This window comes from Rhipicephalus microplus, chromosome 7 (genome assembly GCF_043290135.1).
Source record: "Rhipicephalus microplus isolate Deutch F79 chromosome 7, USDA_Rmic, whole genome shotgun sequence".
Classification (NCBI taxonomy): domain Eukaryota; kingdom Metazoa; phylum Arthropoda; class Arachnida; order Ixodida; family Ixodidae; genus Rhipicephalus; species Rhipicephalus microplus.
The window spans coordinates 158,868,924-158,890,220 of NC_134706.1; the positions used below are offsets into that span (position 1 = coordinate 158,868,924).

Sequence of the window (21,297 nt, forward strand, 5' to 3'; positions counted from 1 at the left end):
AATTTGCACTTATGCATGTTTGATCTTTCCAAGTCCTTGTCCATTTTGATTTGATGAAAAAAAATTATGCACTCAGTTTTGGCTGTACCCTTCTCTACATAACTGCTCGATTTAATTTGCTCACGGTTTTTAGAAACTGACATTTCTGCACGGTTTTGAAGTGCATAAAATAGTTTCGTATGTCGTATTTCGAAACCTGCACAGACCTGTGTTCTTATCCTAACAGCATAACAAAAAATACCTTCCCAGTTCACCACTGTTTCCTCCTCACTCATGTTTTGATACACGTCTTTTAGAGTTCATCATTCTACCAAACCTTTTGCCAGGCTTGCTTAGCCACTTCAGACAAAGAAAAGGAAAAGCAAAAGATACAGATCCCACACACAGCAGTATTTGAAATTATGCACAGCACTGCACAAAAAGCCAGCTTTTGAGCAATCATTTTTGATTTCACAAGACACCACTACATGGCCCAATACACTTGTCTAAGGAAAGAAACTGTGCATTTTTTTATGGCATGAAACATTGAAAAGCATAACGTTTGGTCTATTGTGCCCCAACAAAGCATTGTTAAATGAAATTCCTTTCAACCCAGGCCGATGCGTAGCACTTTGCTTTTGCGTAGCATCTCAAAGTGCCAGCTGCCATGACAGAACAATAGCGGGGATGGAAGGGGGGGACTGGTGCGCACATATTTTTGTAAACAACTTGTCACTATGCATGATGACTCACACAGCGCACACTGGTATTGTTTAACCATTATTTGAGAGTTATGATGTCGTGTGTCTGTCGTAAAAAAAATGATCATACACATGTGCACTCTTGAAGAAAACTACAATGTCCACAGCCATCAGACAAGCAAGTAACACATCTGCCAAGTTTGCAGCGCAGGCATTTTGAAGATGCAACCAGGGGCAGGGGGTCACGGGGAGATGGAATATCTCACACGCTTTTTCTTTCGATTGAAATATTATAGAGTTATTATAGCACGATAATGATAGAGTTTTTGTAAACCGCAGACAACCTACCCCGCTGTGGTCACCACCACCAAATCATTGACGTGGCTGAAGCCACATTTTTCGAGAAGTCCTTCGAGCGCTGTCCGGCATAACAATGTTCACCGCTGCCACTCCAACACTTTGCCAAAAGAATGTTTTTTACATGGAGAAACTGCACGTGGAGACCCACCTTAGCACCATGCTAGTCCAAGCTATCACTCGAAGAACAGTGCAAGCTGTGTAAATCCTAGTTACATAACTGCCCAATTTTTGTTGTGGCTGATTTGGCCCTCTTCAAAAACTCCTCGGAATATACCTGTGAATAACATGATCCGCGGCTATGACATTTGGCCTGAAGTAGTTGCCCAAGTGTCTTTTCTGCCATAGAAGCGCGGAACTCTGTTCGAGCCTTCCTCACAATGCTGAACTGCCGCTCACATTCAGCATCGCTGTGCAGTACTGAAAGGATTCCCAGCATCACTTGCGAAATGCGACTGAATTTCAGAAGCCATCTTCGCCTTCAGCAGCGAGATTGTTCTCCACTGCACATCGGCCCGTTCCTCTTCCAGTATATTTGTAGGAATTTTGAAAGACTGCATCTTCAAAAATTCCATTTCCAGTGCATTAATAGCTTGATCTCTGGTCTCTTGCTCTTTCTGTGGCAATAACGCTGGAAACCGCTCAACAAAGAAACGGACAATCTTACATGACATCTTATCAATAGCTTCAATATCCCCAACGCGTGCATTGATCAAAGCCTCATTTTTAAAAGGAAATTTGAGGCGCATGTAGTTGCACGCAGCAACCATGTACCTTCTAACAGCCTCAAAAAATTCCTTTTTGGCACATGGCTTCAGCTTTTCAACAACAGACTTAGCTTTGTGTCTAATTATCAATTTTCGGTCATCTTTTTGCACACTTGTGCTGTGGTAGTCTTTCAAACAGATGTCCTTGTGCTGCTTTAGCAGTGCTGGCTTCACAAATCTTGAAAGAATGTCCTCAAGAAGGTTTAGAAGTATACGAGAGAAGGAATGTAGGAAAGGTAGGGAGGTTAACTAGACTATGCGTCCAGTTTGCTACCCTACACATGGGGAGGGGGAGAGGGGAGTAAAAGAGAGAGAGAAGGATAGACACATGTCACATCACACACTTAATGCCGAGTTTCACAGGCGGTCCCTCAATGAAGTTGCTGTCAAGTATCTCAGGAGGGCTCGTGTGGCTTTCTGTGCTGATGTGCTGCGTGACCAGGCTCCTAAGATCTTTGCTTCATTAAATGGCCGGTCATCGAGTCTATTCAAGGCACAGTGGCACAAGAGATGTTCAATAGTCTCTATAGAGTTGCAGCTTTCACACATGGATGAATCCGCCATGCCAATGCGATGGCTGAATGACTTGGTAAACGCTACCACAGTCCACAGCCGGCACAGCATTGTAGCGTCACGTCGAGAAATCTTGGATGGCAGTTGCTTCTGGAGTAATGACTTAAGATTCCTAGGGCGATGATTGGAGTTAGGTGGAGAATTCCAGTGCGCAAGCGTGGCATTATGTGCGATGTGACGAAGTTCTCTAGCTGCGTCTAGTCTTGACAAGGGTATTCAGCGTCGTCGGCGAGGTGGTTACCACTGATGCCACAGTGGCCCGGCAACCATTGTAAAACAATGTCGTGTCCTTGATCAGCAGTGCGATGACAAATTCCATTAATACGATACACCATCTGGTGGTAGTTTCCACGTCGTAGATTTCGCACGCATTGAAGGGCTGCCTTGGAGTCGCAGAAAATGGCTCATCTACTAGGGGATTCTTGCGTAACAAACTCCACAGCGGCTCGAAGAGCGGCGAGCTCGGATCCCGTAGATGTCGTGACGTGTGATGTCTTGAATTTGACGGCGATTGATCGAGATGGTATGACAAAGGCACCTGTCGAACTTTCCGAGACCGAACCGTCCCCGTGTATACATGAATTCGGTTAGCATACGACAAATGCAAAAGGTCCAGTGAGATCTGCTTGAGGGCTGCAGATGACAGGCTTGCCTTTTTAGATATCCCCGGCACTTCAAGGTGCACAGTCGGTCTTTTCATGCACCACTCTGGAGATAGTGGTATGGTTGCGGGCGAGAATCTCCACGAGATGGAATTCTGGTTAGCCGCAACAACTTTGGAAAACGCTGCCTTTGGTCTTTCTAGTGGCAAGCTAGCAAGGTGGTAGGCTGTAGCTTGTGTATTAGGGGTGCCTGTGCTTGCAGGCGCCAGTTGACTGTTTCAAAAGTAGGAATAGTGTTACTTAAAAACAGACACCAAGCTTTGCTAAGCCCCGAGCTCAAAAACACTAACAGTCGTTCCTCACGTGCTATGCAAGCTGATCCAGTCTTGCACACATCAGTAGCCTTAACTTTTTTTCACAGGCACAGGCGTTGATTCAACAGACCTTTTTCTCTTCTGTCTGAACTAGTACTGCACAGTGTCTTCAGTTTGCGCTGGCATTTTGAGAATGTCTTAGTAGGTCAGAAATTGGGGACCTGTACTGGCATCTCTTTTCACTTCTTGAAGGAAAAAACTCAAGAGCAGTGCCCACTGATATACATAGCTTGCACGTGGCGTCACAGTTGTTGCGGTCCTATTGCAGCAACCATCTTTATGAGCCGCCGCTCATACCGGCTGTGTGAACGAGCTGTATGATTGCAGTTTTCAGTACGAGAGAACCGCACTGCCACTGTAGCTATCTTCCTCGCAATGTTTTTTTTTTTTGCATCATGCCGCCCGTTGGCACAAGGCAGCCGTTAAATGCGACGTACTACTCAGAGTTGTAAGGAGAAGCGCATTCTCCCTACAAGAAGGTGCACCTGTGCGACGGAGTAAATCCGTACGTACTCCGACCCGGAACGAACACCACATAAAGCATCTCTGCGATGGCAGAGGTTTCGCACGCTGACATAGTGAACTATTTGGTTTTTAGCACCAATTTTGTTACTTCGGCGAATTGAAGGCTTGATATCAGTAGAAGCGCACAACTATACTTCACCAGCGAATGAAAAAAAAAAAAAAGGCCTGCTGGCTAGAGAGCTTCGCGACCATAGAGTGATCATCGTTGCAGAGGTAAGTTGCATGGTTCATCCAATTTATACATACACCAGCCCCGAGTTATTGAATAGAGATGGATGAACGCTGCCTAATCAACAAATGCTGATGTTTGCGCTCAGTTCTCACGCGAGCACAGCAAGCTCCTCACGCAGCGGCGCGTTTTTCGATGGCGCCTCCCTGTTTCCATGTTACTGTTTATTTTGTCATAAACATAGTCGCATGTACGTGTGCATGAACGTAATACTGAAAATTTAGTCGCTGCATGTGGACTGTCATCGAGAAGAGGCCGCATTAGGATTCATCAACACGAACTTATGCCTTGATCTTGTTCAGCAGCAGATATGCGCGATGAAATTTCAAAGTGGCAAAGGCGGAAATGAAGGATGAAGGTGCAATGTACTCATTTGTGTAGGTCATGGGGGATTATCTCAGGACAGAACGATTTGTAATGTAGCACTGCTTGCTTTTTCGTTAAGAGGTGGATGGGCAGCGACGACGCGTGGAGACAAGAAGCTGCCTTTTCAGCCGCAATGTTTATTAAATGGCATGGTCATCCAATTCTTACAATGCTTTCATGAACCTCGGTTAGCGTTGCCGCTACGCCATTCTTCTTGCCCATCATCACGTTGGCATTTTCAGAGCAAAAAGCTATGCAATTAGACAATGGCACATTCAATAATGCAAAACTGTCCATAATTAACTTGGTGATGTTGCACCCTGTTGAAGGGCCTTCCAGGGTGCTTAAAAAAGCAGTCTGCTTTCGATAAGGCTCGATTCTTCTGCAGAAAAGGTGGCGAAGATGGGGTACAGCTGTGCTTGGCTGTCGTACGAGCCGTCAGTGGCAACCGCAAAAACTCATCTTTTCAAGGCACTCACCCCATACTCTTGTGCATGGCCTGCCATTTTGCCGACAATCATTGTCGTCTCAGTTCTAGCACAGCCGTAGCACTTCGCAACATCGCATTTTGAAAACATATCTCGCAAGAAGTGTCCCACGTGGTCGAAGACACTCAGCAAAATGCTGTGCTCAAGCAGAAAGACGGCAAACAAGCATTCCGCACGTATCCCTTCATTGTCGCAGTCTTGCTTACCGAAAAATTGTTGCATTCGATACTGTTTCTCCTGGCACTGAACGTTGTTGGTGTGCTTCTTGGACGAAACGTGCGCAACCACGTCAGCCCTGCCGCCATGGGATATACTGGTGTCGCACTTACTTAAGGTGCAGAACGCATGGTGCTCACCTTTTTATGAGACAGTAACACAAGCGAACTCTGCCGTATACTGCTTCAAGAACACCTGAAGATATTTTTTTCACTCTTTGCCGAGTGCCATGGCTGACAGCAACACAACATGGCGCTAGCCACGCTAACAGCGCTCGCGACACAAGAACACAAGCACATGCTCAGAGAAAGAACGGCAAGTCGGTGTGTCAGCGGTGTCAGTGCTATCACTCAGCGACATCAGCGTGGAGAATGCAGTAGAATCCGACGCTAGCGCTGCCACACCTGCGTTGCACCTCACCGCTCATAGAGTGGCGGCGCTGCATTCACATACTCGGAGAAGTACCGGCAGGCTCGCTCGCTTTTACGACTGTTCCGCTTTGTCGACTAGGCACATTCAAGCTCTTCAACGATGACGATGAAAATCGGCACTCCGCGCGGGTACAGTGGCTAGAAGAAGAAGTGTGATAGGGAGCTGTCGCCTGCATGCGTTGCGGTGATTCACGGCCTAGGTGGCACGTGCACCCGCTTTCACGTCGGCGCGCTGCTGGCATAGCCATGGTAGCCATGGTTTTTTATGAATTTTGCGTTAGCATCATTAGTTTTTACTTGAGCTGGCACTTTCCACAAGTAACTAACACATCTATAGTTGAGTCGTAGGGTAAAAGAAGTCGCTGATTGCTTAAACAATTTTGTTTTTCCCCTCCTTTCTTTTGTGAACCCAGTGTAACACAAACCTCCAGACTCCCATGTCCTTTTCTTTACGGCATGCACTGTGACTAAGATGTATAGCAACACTGCAAAAACTACCTTCTTACTACTTGCCAAACTTGTTAATTTTAGTGCAAAGCTAAAAACACAAAAAAAAAGACAAGAACACACATGTTTAGCAAACTCGGGCACCAACTCACTCAAGAACAAGTTCTTGAGTTCCTTACTGTTTCTTTGCAATTTCATTATTAAAACAGTGGTGCCTTCGCACTTCCCCGGGATGCAAATACACCAAGAATCTGGTGCCACGACCCTGAAAGTGGCTGGAAAAGGATCACCAAACCGTGGTCGCATGTAACCGTTTTTTCGGGCTCAGGATTGAAAGGACTCAGGTCGACGAAGCAGTCAATTTTACCCAAGCCACCTTTCACAGCAAAATTCTCAGCCAACTTCATCTTATCGATGACGAGTTCACCGTGACACTCAAATTCAGTCATTTTTTGTTTTTTTGGCCATTCCTGAAAGCACATTGCGATTAAAACCAAACATGCTCTCGTACTGCTTCATGTACTTTTTGAGGCAGCTACGACTTCGTAGAGCAAAAATTGTTTCTCTACGTATATGCTCATACAGCTGTGTGCTCTTTATGCGCATAATGATGAATTCAAGGAGCCATTCAGAGTTATACCGCATCCTCTTTGGAGATTTTCGTTTCGCAGCCACAAAACACTGAATAATGGCAACCTTCTGCTTAGGTGGAAGCTGACCGATTTTCTTCAGGAGGGTGGCTTCTTCAATTGCCTAATTTTCTTCCTTCATTTGGGAGATCACTTACTCTAGCGACTTCACCTTGGTTCTAAGGCCTCGCACTGCCCGAGTCTTCACTCTCAGCTTTGATGAGGTATTTCTTCTAGTATTCTTCATTTGCTTCGCTCGGCACCTTTGGTTAATTAGGAGTCTCCTCAGATACTTGCACGACACGCACCATTTTTCATGCTGGCTTGATACACTTTTACACCTAATGTAGTACAGAGTACCATTCCATTGCTTTGAATTTGCGTTGGAGCACGCTAGCGGAAACTCCACACTCAGTCCTACTCCAGTGCAAGCACGCAGGCTGTCGACCTCTTGCAAAATAGATGCTGGATCTCCTGGCACATCAAGCGTGACCTCGACACCCCGCACAAACACATCATGTTTTATCACACTTTCGATGCATCTAAACACCACCATTTTCAGCACATGTCTCAGCACAGCTCGCTCATGTCTTTTCCAGGTAAACACACGCTGTAGGCCATGTGAAGGGTATTTTCACTGAACACGTGCTTCGCCCACTGGTTGGCTGGAAGTGGCACATTCAAGACTTCTCGAACATGTGCAGCTGGAGCATCAACAGTAGCACATACTTCTTCAGCATCAACAACTTCAGAATTTGGGCAACACGTTCCATCCATGTGACGTCTTCTTTTAGGCCACGAGGGCAGTGACGCTGGCTTCTCCCGTGCACTTCTTTTCTTCGGAACTGGCTTCGAGAGGTATTTGGGCAAATCGGAAAATATAGTCGGCACAGCGTTTGGCAGGAGAACCAGCCTGGTCTGACTAATGCGCACCGATTCGCCTTGTATTACATGCTCGAAATGCCATGACGCAAACTGCGGATCAAAATGCAACTCACATACTGCTGCATTTCTCTCCAGCGGCTTGTCAGCTCTGGGTATGTTCCGCAGCCACTTCAGAAACAGCTCCTCCTCTTTATGTACGCCGAACAGTGAAAGTTTTTGCTTGCAGGATTTGTAACCAGTCACGCAGCCAGGAACAAAACAGTGGCTTTGTCGCCGGCACATTTTACAAGCCTGGCCATCGAATTGCCCCACATCCAAGTGCAAACTCTTCTAGGATGCTTACAAAGCACTGCGAAGGCAGTTAACTGTGTCGACAAAGAATTTCACACGTATTAAGCACTTTACGGGCAGATCGAAGCTCAACTGATTGCTCCTGACCGGACAAATGCACGCGAACTTGACGTGTATTCGACAGCGAGTGCCCCCTAGCGGATGCATAGCTAAGCGGCGTCAGCCCTTCCCATAAACGCCGCTTGGTGGTAATTACACTTCTCCTAACCACTGTAGCGCGGGTGCATTGATGCTAGGTTGCCAAACAGGAGCCCACTTTAGGACAAACACGCGGGCACTTCCGGAAGATTTCTTTCTCGGTCGTACAATCGTACAAAGCGGTCGAAATTCGGGAGTCTCCCGGGCAAATCGGGAGACCTGGCAGATATGAAGTAGCAAGCAGGAGTGTCTGCTGTTTTTTTTTTTTTTTAATCTCCAGTCGTCAACTGAAAGTCTGCTCTATCCAAGTAATTTAAAGCATCAATGAGAAGAAAAAAGGAAAAATACTCACACACTCCTCCATTGCATGAAGTTTTGTTGTATTCCTTGATTTCGCTACAGTGATAATTGCCTCAACAGACTTTACTGCAAAGTTTGGTTAATGACTCGCAGTCTTCAGATGCCATTGAGGAGCACTTCATTTAAATAATAGGAACAGTTTCGTTTCTGCACATATTATGTGAAACTAGACCACTTGTTACTGAGCCTCAAGGAAGCGAGCTTCACTGCCAAAACAAATCTCCCTCCCAATGCCTCGATTAGCTTTCTTTAGCTGTGAACACTCCCAACTGCTAGAAACAATGGAGCACTCATATCCATTTGGGTGTTTGGTCTTTTCAAAAACAAAACAAGAAAACACCCACAAGACCTGAATGTTTTTTTAGGCAGCCTGAGCAAGCCTGGAGAACCCTTCACGTTTGTTTGCAGGTGGCCACAATCAGCTGATCGCACTCCTTGGCACGTGCAACCGCCAACCGACGCAGCACATCCGCGAAAGGATCCCCGCTCGCTTATCAGCGTTGCTTTTGGTGTGTTCGCAGTCGCACCACGCGGGGAGCTCCAAAAAGTGGGACAGCTGCCGGCTTCCTTATCGCGTCTTCTTTTGGAAATGATATCTGGGAAATCGTTGCAGACACACCCACGAAAACGACAGGAAAGGCGCTGGCAAGGCGACACCTCCAAAGGGCAACTGATAAGAGTTATAGATAAGGTGGCTCAAAATTTCCTCTAGTAGAGGAGGCGGGATGAAACGCTAGCACACATCTTACAAGCCCCTCGAGAAAAGTATGAAGATGTACTACTTTGTTCCTCACACTTTGGTGCAGACAGGAGAGACCACTCAGTATTAGTTAAGACTGCTTTAATGCGCAAGGGCAAGTGAGGCTATGCTGCACCAATAAAAGATCATAAAATATCAATAGTACATTAGGAGATAATACATTCACTGCAATTCTTAAAACTAAATTAAAAAAATTATATTATACAAGAAAATTGATCAGAACAGTCAGACGTCCAAACACATAATGAATGAACATGGGTGAACTCGTATTATAACTGGAGGTGCATTTCGTGAGCAAGATTCTCTTTTTTTTACTACACTGAGAAAGTTGCATAGTAAATCAGCAGATCTGGAACTTGAACTGTATGCAATAGAAGAGGAATGAATGTTCTAAACCAATTTGAACAAACGTTACTGATGGTAAGTTTAACATTCTTGAGTGAGTTGATGCCAAACTTGGACTTTGCTATTCTTCAAGCTGCAACCTCAACATCAATCACCTGTTGCTGGTGATGTTACTGTGAACCTGTCAAAAGGTGCCCAAGCTAATATGCTCAAATATCACCACCCCTTGTCCTGTACAAAAAAGCAATAAAAAAAGCAATACCTGGATCAGGGCATTTCTGTAGTAGCGAATGAGCGATGGGTCATAGCCGGCTGGCTTGTCATCACAGTCAGCGTACTGAACGTCAGTCAAGACGCCAAAGGTCAGGAGAGACTTCTCAGTTGATTGAGCGACGTTGCTGCAAAGAAGAGTTATTATAACTACGAGGGCAGTTAAGGAACAAGCTTTTCCAATAGCACGAGCCTGAAACGTTTGTTCGGTTTGTTTACAAGGTCTAATATACTCAAACAACTCGGCCTAGGAGGCTGTAGCGGAAAGCTCAAGATAACTCCTATTACATTGAGTTCCTGTATATGCACTGAACATGGGCATTTAACCTTGGTCAAAACGAAAATCTCACAGCTGGGACTGAATTCCCATCTTTTGAGATGGCAGCCGAGCACTATAACAGGTGAACCACCACACTGGTGGCCTTAAGAGGAGATGCAATTCGTAAAAAACAATGCATTAATCTGCAGCCTGGGGCAATGAAATTTCCGCAACATATATAGGCTTCTATGCTGATTTCAAATGTGTATTTGGTTTTACAATAAGTTGCACAGCTTTCATTTTGTCTTATGACAATGTGGAAGTATAGTTCATTACGGATAAACTTTTTAAGCCACTAAACATTTGTAGTTATTAGCCATTAATGGCTAATAACTAATAACTAATGGCTAAATTAATTACATGTAGAATGCCAATAACTATCAAGAAAGATTGTATAAAATGTTTTGATGGTTATAAAAAATTATAATGAGAGAATTCTTACAATCCTCAGCCCACACTAATTGCTTACTTTAGGTTTATAATAATTATACATGCGATATCAGACTTTAAAAAATATACTTGCACCCTTCACAAGTTAAGAATTATGTGGACATAATTTCATCTCTATCGGGCTATCAGAAGTGCCAAAAACATGGTGTCCAAACTCAAGAAGTTGCTAAAAAATTAATGCTGAGAAAAATGCACTTCTAAGATATAAGTGAACGCTCATCTATGCAAAAAAGATATTACGTATTACGTCGCGTATGTGCCAGACTGAGAAGAGGGATTAGAAGTGTGGACTTAAGAGCTTTGTCCTGTGCGGCCTCGCCATTTGAGCCTTCCACTCAATAAACCACAGCACCCCTACTTCAGACGTAGTAACATGTTCCTTAAGACGATTTATTCCATCATAAGGGCTTGGCAATCGTGTTTATTTTAAACATGTAGATTTAGTAAACCCCTCATGCAAAATGCAATGGCATGCAGCCAAGTGACAATTTTCAGGGTACTCTAGAAAGTGTGTTCGTTTTAGTTTTTAGTAGCTACCTTGTGTTCGTTAAAAGCAGTTTTAACATACTTTACATTTAATTAGAACCTTCAATTTTTTTTGCCATAAAAGTAGGAAAACCAAACATATGAAGCAAACTAAAATGAAAAATATGTAATTTTGAAAAAAAAAAAAAGTTTTTTGGCTTGCATCTCCTTAAGCCTAAAGGAACAATAAAAGCACATACTAAATCACTCGAGCCTAAAAACACCGCTTCATAAACTTTGCCAATTTTCTATCAGAAGATTTGGCCCATGGGGTCGAAGTAAAAGCCAGACATTAAAACCATACACTAGAATCCTAAACTGAATGAATAAGACAAAATAGTGGTATTTATTGTGAAGGGCATGCACGTACGAGGTAAATTTCTCTATTATTGAGTGCAGAACAACTCGGTGCACCGAATATGCTGCCAGTCTAAAAAAAAACGTAATAAAATAAATCTTGCAGACATGTCCAATAACACAGCAGGCTAGCGAACGTGGAGGCTACCTGCGAACAACATTCTGCACGGATCGCAAAACATTGCATTCATGCAAGGATCGTGAATGCGAATGCATTTATGCAAAACGATTCATGCAAGGATCGCAAAACAGGGCATTTGTATCGGGCTTTTATTTGACTTCTAATTGAAGGCAGCTAGTCAAACCTGCGAGTACAAACTGTAGACTACCCCAACAACAAGCTCTGCTGAGAAACATGTTTTTATGCTTATCCACATGTTGAAGTGGTAATCTTATCTTTTTGTGCACAACTGATAAGGTGTCCCACATGTCACCAGCCCGAACTATGCTGCAAGAAGTGTATGGTATAAATATTCAAAGGGTGCTACTCGGATAGAAGGGCCTAAGCTAGTAAAACAGTGTCCATGCATAGAAGTTCACGCAATTTCTAGCGATGCCACCGTTTTTTGTGAAAGGCCAACATTGTGCCCACAAATCTAAAATAAAATCATTTATACCTAAGCAATGTCGAAGCCACTGAAAGGCCACGAATATACTGTAGACACCAGCATTACATCTAACTGCATTATGTCAAATCAAGCATTTTCAAAGTCTTGCACAGATATGGGGCCGTAACAGAAGAGGCCCTTAGGGCATTTGATGAGCATAGACTAGATTGAACTATATATCTATTCGTGAAGGTATTTCAGGTACAGCTTTGCATAGTTTCTAGATAAACTATGAAAAGTGGTAAGCACCCCTGATAATAGTAATGATAATTTGGCAAGAGAAACCTAAAGGATGTCCTCAGCAAGCACCTTGTCAGGAGGACGCAATTGCAAGAAGAAAATTGGGGAACCTTTGAACTTCCCAAGCGAGCACTGCACATACAGGGGAAGAAGTTGTCTTTCTCAAACGTGATAGCGATATCCTGTCCCTAGTGCGTACAGAGTTCGAAATGGCTTGTGTCAGTGAAACATTCGCATACAGCTGCATTCTGTGAAATGGCTAGTATGCTTTAAACCATGGGCAATGACGCATGAATATTTCTGGAACTTGATATGCACCCACAGTCCAGGCTGTTTTTTTTTTTTTTGCCGTTGCCACCGCCGCTATCCTTCACCATATATGTATACGTATACATATAAATGAACACTCAAAGAAAACAAATTGGCCCCGTATCTGAATGTTCTCTGCAAATGTCGTCGAAAGACGATAATCTTGCGTGTTGAGAGAGTGAACCAAACATTTATTTGATGTTCTGTACAAGAAATAGGTGAATGGTATTCTGGAGGAGCTGCGTTCGAGTGCCTCGAGCATGCAGCAGAAGCAAATGAGCGCATCAACTCACGTCACACGTGAGTCATGAGTGCTACCTGGCAGTTTTCTTGGAAAACGTAGCGCTTGGCTCCGAGACAGGCGTGCGCGCCCGTCTCAGAGGTGATAAGGTGTAGAACGCAAGGCGACGGGTAGGTGCCACTACCGTCTCGTCTTAGCAAAGCGTTGGAAATACTCGCCTTTTCGTGCAAGCGTTGCATCGTGAGCGCAGCGTGATAAGCGCTACGGTCTTTAGAATTACTGATGTGTGCCTTTTCTAGTAAAAGACGCACTTACAGAATATATACGTGTTGTTATGGTGCCTCAGATATGTGCATTAATTGCTTTTTATTTGACAATCGTACAAGTACGAACTCTAAATCTTGAGCAACATTGGTGGGTGCTGCGGATGGGGTCGGCCGTTTGGAGTATCCGCTGATCCGTTCAGAATACCCGGTACCATTAAGCGTGGACAAACAGACAAATGTACAGACAGACAGACCAAAATTTTTGCGTTGAAGGTCCCCAAGAAAGACTATCGTCTTTAAAAAAAGTCGCCCGTGCAAAGCGCGGAGATTGATAACGATGCGCCACGGCTGCTTATCTCTCACATGTACTTTGCCAAATGGATGAGGGGGGGCGGATGCCTGTGCGCGCGCTTATCCTTTGGTGGAGGAATCGTGTGCCGTCGGCTTTCACTGAAACGAAATTGCCGTGCCCAGAAAGGTCACTTTGGTCTCTGCACAGGCCCCTTTTGCGAAAACAGCACACTTTTCATACAGAGCGAGGTGTAACAACTGGGACACTTGTTAATTTGTACTCATCGGTACCTGTGATTACGTATCGTGCATCGTTCTTGTTTAAACAGCGCGTCACGTGTTGCGCGGTAAATGTTGCGAGTTCACTCTCGTCCTGTGAGTAGTGTTTTTGTGCGTCATTTCTGTGTGCGCAGCGCGCTGCACGTTTCGATCTGCTTGCAGTTCTCAGCGTTACATTCCAAGTTGTTCCTGTCGCTTTTATTGCTTCGCCCTTTCGGCAAAATTGGTATTTTTTTATTTTTTTATGTATTTACTGGTTTTAACCTACCGCTGCATGCCCTCAGAGCTTGTAGATTGCTCTCGCATCACCGCAACCGCGGTTTTGTGTGTAGCGGTTGCAGAAAACGGTAGTTAATTTTACAATCCCCATGAGCTTGGCTGCGCACGCGCCTTCAAAACTAAGTCATTTTATGCCATTCACCATAGCATCTGCCGCAGTTTTCTCCGCAGAGTTTGTGGAAAGCAGTGTTGCTTTGACTGGTTGAGCGCACACTTTTGGGGTTCTGTCAGTACGTCGTCACCATACATGATCACGTCAAGAGCAACCGCGGTTTCGTCCACAGTGGTTGTGGCAATGACAATCACACGCACTGTAGAAGACGGTGCATGCGCCGGTCGCACCGTACTTCCGAAGCTTCGAGTACGCTGTTCTCGGCCTTCGTTCGACAGTTTCCGTACTAAAGTTCATATCACCCGCCATGATTAGGAAATGTGTTCGGAACATTCGAATTGAGGCCCAATGAACATAGTAAAATTTGGCAGGGGATTTTCAAGAATTCGTATCTGCCGCAGTTTCGCATCACTGATTACACTGTACGTTTAGACGAACGCCTCTTAAACTCATTGATAATAAAATTGGGTAGGTTCGAAAAGCCTGGAGCATATTGAGCTCCTTTTTTTGTCAGTGCGGCCAGATCTCGCACAGAAACTTCGATTTCCGGGAGACTTTCAAGACAACCGTACAACCTGAAAAAACGGTCAAAATCCGGGAGTCTCCCAGCCAATCCAGGAGACTTGGCAGGTATGTGCTGCGATATTACATGTTGCATTGTCAAGCATGTATACAAGACAACCAACAGAGTTCCATCTTTATCGACTGTTATTGACTTTTTTCCCTGTTACAAATAAGTGACAACACTAACATGCAGTAAATTATGTACCTTCTTTTTTAGAGGCTACATTAGCACTGTGGTGGGTATATTCTAGGCTTTTGTCAGTGCAACAATAGCGCGGTACTTTGGTAGTCACACTTAGAGAGCTTGTGGTATACTAATGTTCTGACTTCACAGAAGTGCTATCACTGTCAGCCCATTCCGTGTCAGTGATCTCCCATATGCCCCGTCTTGTGCCAGCCAGTTTCATTTCATCCCTGCAAACTTCATTTCACCATTCCATCTAACTGGCTGCTATCCTCTCCTGTGTTTCTCATGCCACTGCTTCTAAAACCACTGGTTTAGAAGAATAACCACTGGAAATATGACTTTCCTGTGTTGGCATGACATTGTAGAACAACCTGCCGGTCCAAGCAAGTTGTAAGTCGGCATCCGTTACGTGTACTACGTGTTTCTCTGTTCAGGTGTTACATAGCGCTGCACCGAAAAAGTTTGAAACATAATCCTTTCATTTTTATGCCTAAATTTCACTACAAGGAACAGTAATAGACTATGGAAATGTTTTGTATTATAACCTAACACGATGTTAAACTGACTTATGCTCTGTATGCTGACCAGAAGTGCTATCAAACAAATGTATAAATATATTGCATGTTTTATTTAGGTTAGAATACAAACCTAAACCAATTCAACTGACGCAAATAAATCAGATATTTTCGACATGTTATGTATGGTAAGCTAAGAAGTTGTTAAATGATTGCATACGTTAACTGATTGTATATTAATGTAGCTTATAGATGCACAGATCCATATTAGCACTCTGCTAAGAATCCAGACGTTTGTAACATGCTTTTTGTTTGACCCTATTTCATTTTAAAAGATTGTAATTCAGTTCCAATTCCTTGGTAAGTACTATTCAGTTCATCAAATAATTCCCAGTCATTTGTCATGGCACACTCGGGTCCATTTATTGCGGTCAACTAGAGCAACAGTCACCCCGGTTGCTTGCCAACTTATTCTGCTGTCTCCAGATCTCTTCATATTACATTCAAACCTCACTATAACAATGGTGTGTTTTATAGCAAAATAAGTTCGTTATAAAGGTATATTCCTAACACTATATCTATTGCACGGCTACTTTTAATTTACTTCGTTATAGCTAATATTCCGTTATACTGGGGGTTCTTTGTATCGAGGTTTGAGTGTATCTCTATCGCTTTCCAAAGCATCGTAGGACGAAAAATGCACTGCTTCTAAGTGCTTAAGAAAAATACAGAACACGGATGCTAGCTTCATGCCGATGGCTCACTCACCTCATCTTGAATCTGACGCTCTGAACGGATGGCAGGAGTCCGAGCAAGCGCAGAATGTCAATCCTGCAAAACAACAGTGCTCACCTTTCAAGAAATGCGAGGTTTGTACCGGTATGGCCTATTAGTATAGCAAACAAAAAGGAATCCTTGAAACAAAATTTCCCGAAGGAAAATGAGACAGCAAAAGCGGCTCGCCAAAAGACTTCTTTCACAAACCAGCTGCACCTATGCTTGCATGTAGGTAATCAATGAGCTACCAGCTTATTAGGAGACTTAGTTCAATAGCAACGGCTAACCTTAACAGTAACTATCTGGTCAAATTTATTGCATTTACTAATTAATCAGAAGCAGTTAAAGTGTAGCTGAACAAAACTGCAGGCAACAGTAGTATACCTAGCACTTTGAAGAAAGAAAGGCACATAATGAAGTGACCAAAGCAACAGACTGGCAATACTGCCCAACAGACTGGCAATACTGCCCAGTCACATTGCTGCTGCTAAAAAGTGATGTCATAATTAAGTAACGGCTGACTGATAAGCGGCTGGTCCACCAGCGTTAAAACCACTCACAGTAGATTTTTTGGACGGTTACAACAGCATCTCATTTTTTCAGGAGTTTTGTTTCAAGGTCTTTTTACACTTGAAAATGATTCAAAGGCCACTCAGGTGTCTGTACAGCAAACAGTTGAACCTTGCTATAACCACACCAAATACTACTTCAATATAGCCTTGTCTACATCGGATAAGAGTTATAGGCGTATATTTATTTTTTGCCAATATTGGCGGCAGACATTTTAGATTCGTTCGTTGAAGTGGTGTTAGTTATATAGAGGTTCCAGATTGAGAGGGCCATTGAGAAGGGAAGTTGTCAAAAGAGAAAAGAGTTGGCAGCATCTGCCCAGGCATGCAAAATGCCAACCGACGTATATTTACCTTCCTCGATAAGCCTCCAAGGTTGCCTGGCCCTCAACCACATCACTAGGCTATCTATAACCCTATGCCTTAAAACTAGGACACTCAAGCAAGCACTCCTCATCAAGAGCACTCAACAGTCTTTATCTCTTTTCAAGAACGGTGGTGTTGAAGAGCAAACAAGCTTCACAGGAGTACACTGTGTTATCAGCCGGCTGGATGAAGGGCACTGCATCCTTTGCTCAGTTGATACTGCCAACAGCGGTCGCCCGAAGATATCGCAGCAAGCGGAACACAAACCGCTCGCAACGGATCACTGTCCGTTGCGTCACACATCTTTGCAAGAGTCGTCGCTGCGTGACGAACACGTGACGGAGGTGTGGTGTTGCGTCTGCGGCTAGCCTCCCTACTTATCGAGGGCTTAACGAAGAAAACAAAGAACAAATGGCTGTCTGCGGGATCGTTGAGCGATAGTTGTAGAATGTCAGTTTCCTCTTGGCAGAAGCGTGCTGTGGAACGAGACGATCTGCTGAAACTTTTTGTTGTGTGCTCGGCAGTGGATGGCGAGGTGGAAGCTGTGTTGCTGGTACTCTGTAAATGCCAAAAAAAAGAAAGTTCCCATCCGGGCTATGACAAGAGCCTTCTCTCTGTCTTGCTACAGAAGCACTAGTGGAAGCCAAGCAGTACACTGGGCACAGGAAGCGTAGCAGGCAAACACTCTGCATGCAACTTCAATCTGCGATCACATGACCACACAGATTTTGCATTACTACTCAGCATCTGCAGCTGTTTTGGTTCAAAGCACACAGTATGGTGGCAATCATCAATAGCTAATCTTATGCTCAGCTAACAATGAAGCTTTCTCCCATTTATCTCCAGCCCATCTTGTCTTGTGCTAGTCGATTACATTTTAGGCCTTCAAATTTTTTAAAATTTTTTACTACACCTAATTCTCTGCCGTCCTCGGCTGTGCTTCGCAACTCCTGGTATAATTGACCATATGTTATCAGTTCTTGTTACAGCATTTCCTGCCCCATTTTTGCCCCCGTTAAATCTTCTAGAAGGTGGGCTAACCCAGATGGTTCCCCGATCAACTTCGCTGATTTCCTATGTCTCAGAGCTACTACCATCTCTTGTTCCATGACACGCTGTATGGTTCTCAACTTCTCAAGTTTCAGTGCTATTTTCCAAGTTTACACCCCGTAATTCAAAGCCAGCAAAATGCAATGGCTGTACACTTTAAACTTTAGTGACAGCGGCAGGTTGCCTGTGACGAGTTGAGAATGTGGACCACATGTGGACCAGCCCATTCTGATTCTTTTATGGACTTTTTGTACATTTGTAAGACTCCCTTTTAATATTTGTCCCTCATAGACATACTCTTGCACTGATGCAAGGTTCAGGTTGGGTACTGAAGGATTTCACTCTATAGTTGGGCCACCAGGCAATAGCCCTGTCTTCTATATATTCATCGTAGTACAGCAGAGGCTATCAATAAGGTAACTGCTCCACTGATATACAAAAACTGTTCTGTCGACGGCAGCGAAGTTTGTGGAAATATGCATCATTGCACGCTGTGAGATAGGGGCAAAGACACAAACAGAAGCCTTATTTCCACTGACAAGTCCAGTCATATAGCTGCATAAACATTACAGAATGACATCCTGCCATTCTGCAAGTGTAAATTTAACCATCCTACCAAAGGGAAAGTGCAGTTTGGATCATCCACTTGGCCTGAATAGCGTTTCCTTTTTCACTTGCTCCACAAGCCAATGAAGTTATTGAGCGCTCTCTGCCAGCCTAACTTGAAGGGCGGAGAGTCAATTTTAAGAAGTCTTTTCTAATCAACTGCAATAAACAGTGAGAATCTGAATTAAAATACAATGCCGAAAATCCAGATCTACCAGTCCAGTTTGCAGATTTGATCGATCGGATGAAGCGTGGATCAGAGAACCAGTAGTACCATAAATGACTGCTGACTTGTAACCAATAACCACTTAAAACTTTATTACCACACACTAAATAAGCTGCATATGCTATAAAGCACAGCTCAATTGCATAAGAAGCGAAAATTCCAGCTCAGGAATATATACATTTTATTGCGCATACACGAGAAGGCAGCCACAGGTAAATACGACACTTTCATTCACACTTCACTTGCACACCTTTTAGAATGAGAAGTCGAAATGTTCCCACCTTTGCTTTGGAGCCAACATGGCACAAAATGCCTTTCGTATGCATGCACAAACCACTAACTTACCTGCTGCAAGTGCTAGGGGGAAACTCCTACGTTAATGCCCAAGAAAACAGCCTAGCAAGCATTTTTAGTTTGTGACAGAAATCGAAACAACACAGTTGTTTCAATTTTAATAGTGCTGGAAAATATAAGTAGGGCTGTGCAAATGGTTGACTTTCGAGACCTAATCAATTATAGTCAGATGTGAATGGAATTATCTTGGAATATGGCACACATTTGCACAACACAAAATGGTATTTAAAAGTAGAATTTGCAAGTTTAGCATTAAAAGCACCAACCAGGACCACATATCCGAAATCTTTGCAACCCTTCACAGACTGTGAATGACCACTGTAAAGCAAGTATGACTTCCTGGGAGACATAGTATGTGCTATGCGGACACGGATGAATCTTGCAGCGATTCTGTATGTTAATCAGAAATGGTTTAGGTTTTAAATTATACAAAAAAGTTATAAGTAAAATAGCACCTCGTCCACAAGAATACATATTTGAAGCTAGATCAAATAAGAGGATTTATTTCATAATCAAAATATTTTCAATATTTGCACACTCCTACTTATTCATTCCTTGCCATTCATTTATAAGGCTTGCAGGAACACCACAATAAAAAAAAATTGTGAAATACCATATCTGGCCTTGTCAACTAATGGAGCTGGATGGCCAGTGCTTGATCATGCAAACACAATGCTCCTAGGCTCGCAATGCATAGAACAAAGCATGTCAACTATGCAAATACCATGCACATAGGTTTCTATCCTGAAACAGCTTCTATGATGAAATTATATTATATGTTCTGCTTTTATTAGATGTTTTCAATTGATGCTGGCAAAAAACACTGATACTGCCAATGTAACAAATTTAATTGCCTAATTCATGCAATCACAAACGGATATGTGGAGAAGTTGAAGCCAATTAAGCTGAACATGCCTTGTTTTGGCTACCAAAATAATGAGCCTCATTTTAGCTTGTTTAATTAGTAACAGAATATTGGACTCTCAAATGAGTGCCTCTGAAATATGTCCTACTTTGCAATTTAATGCACACACACAACGCAGTGCAACACGAGCCATCCTCAATAAAAAAATGAACAGAATGAAAACATGGGCACAGGCATACGCACAGGGGGTGGGGGGCGGCTGCCCACCCTGGTCACCTTAGAGGAGGGGAGGCACAAAGTTGAAGGGAGGGGGCACAGCAATTTGGAGAGGGGGGAGCATAACATGAGCCCCACATATTGATTTTGTCCCCCCTGAAGGGGAACCTTGCGCACGCCTGTGAAAATGGACATCAGACTCTGGAGCTTTGTGAACATGTAGCGCCACCTGCCAGTGCTGTTTTGGGTAGTGCAAAGCTCAATTCCCTCGCACAGTTTGCTATGCAACCAGGTGCAACCAGCACGATCAAAACAACAATTGAGCTAAATGTCAGGTGTGTTTGAGCATTGAACACTCTGTAAAAGAACCTTGAATTTATCTCCACTGTCGGAGGCGTCACGAACCGTTAAGACGTGCTTGCTGGTTTACAATCCAGAATGATGGCGGGAAATAAAGCGGAAACAACAGCTCCGGGTTCTATAAAGAAAGACCTCAGTCGACGCTACTGTTGCATTGTGAATTGCCACGGACGTAAAGGACTTAATTTTTACTGATTTTCGTAGCTGTTGCGAAGCAGAACGGTGAGAGAGCTGGATACAGGCCCTTGCGAACTTGTTGGGTAAGGGAATCACTCGTGTTCTCCACAGCTGGTCGCATGAGAAATCGTGATAATGTCTGTCTCCCGTTAAGTTTTTGAGTAGCCTTGATGGAAAACAGTGGTAACTTTGATTATAAAACAGAACACAGCTTCCGACCACGGAGCGATAATCTTAGGTGGTTGCCACCACACAACGTCACGCACATAGGCTTTGAAGGTTCTCAGTTTCAGCTTCAACTAGCAAATGTGAAGTACATTATACCGGTAAATCGCAAAATGTTGGTCGTGTCCACAATGATGGTTTTCGTGCCATTGGTCTCAGAGATTGCCGGAG

The 21,297-nt window shown here is 43.8% G+C and overlaps 1 protein-coding gene across 4 annotated transcripts in view; it reads right to left on the minus strand.

Moving 5' to 3' along the window:
• LOC119179522 (manganese-dependent ADP-ribose/CDP-alcohol diphosphatase) overlaps window positions 1-21,297 on the minus strand; it is a 120,009-nt gene that overhangs the window by 95,298 nt on the left and 3,414 nt on the right. For 2 of the 4 annotated variants that reach the window (XM_075869866.1, XM_037430616.2), the window contains exons 2-4: window positions 17,036-17,605; window positions 16,104-16,166; window positions 9,786-9,921 (exon numbers count right to left, since the gene is read on the minus strand). In XM_075869866.1, coding sequence (XP_075725981.1) covers window positions 9,786-9,921; window positions 16,104-16,108 — 141 coding nt within the window. In that variant the 5' untranslated portion in view covers window positions 16,109-16,166; window positions 17,036-17,605. The other 2 variants (XM_037430615.2, XM_075869865.1) reach the window with 2 other exon arrangements.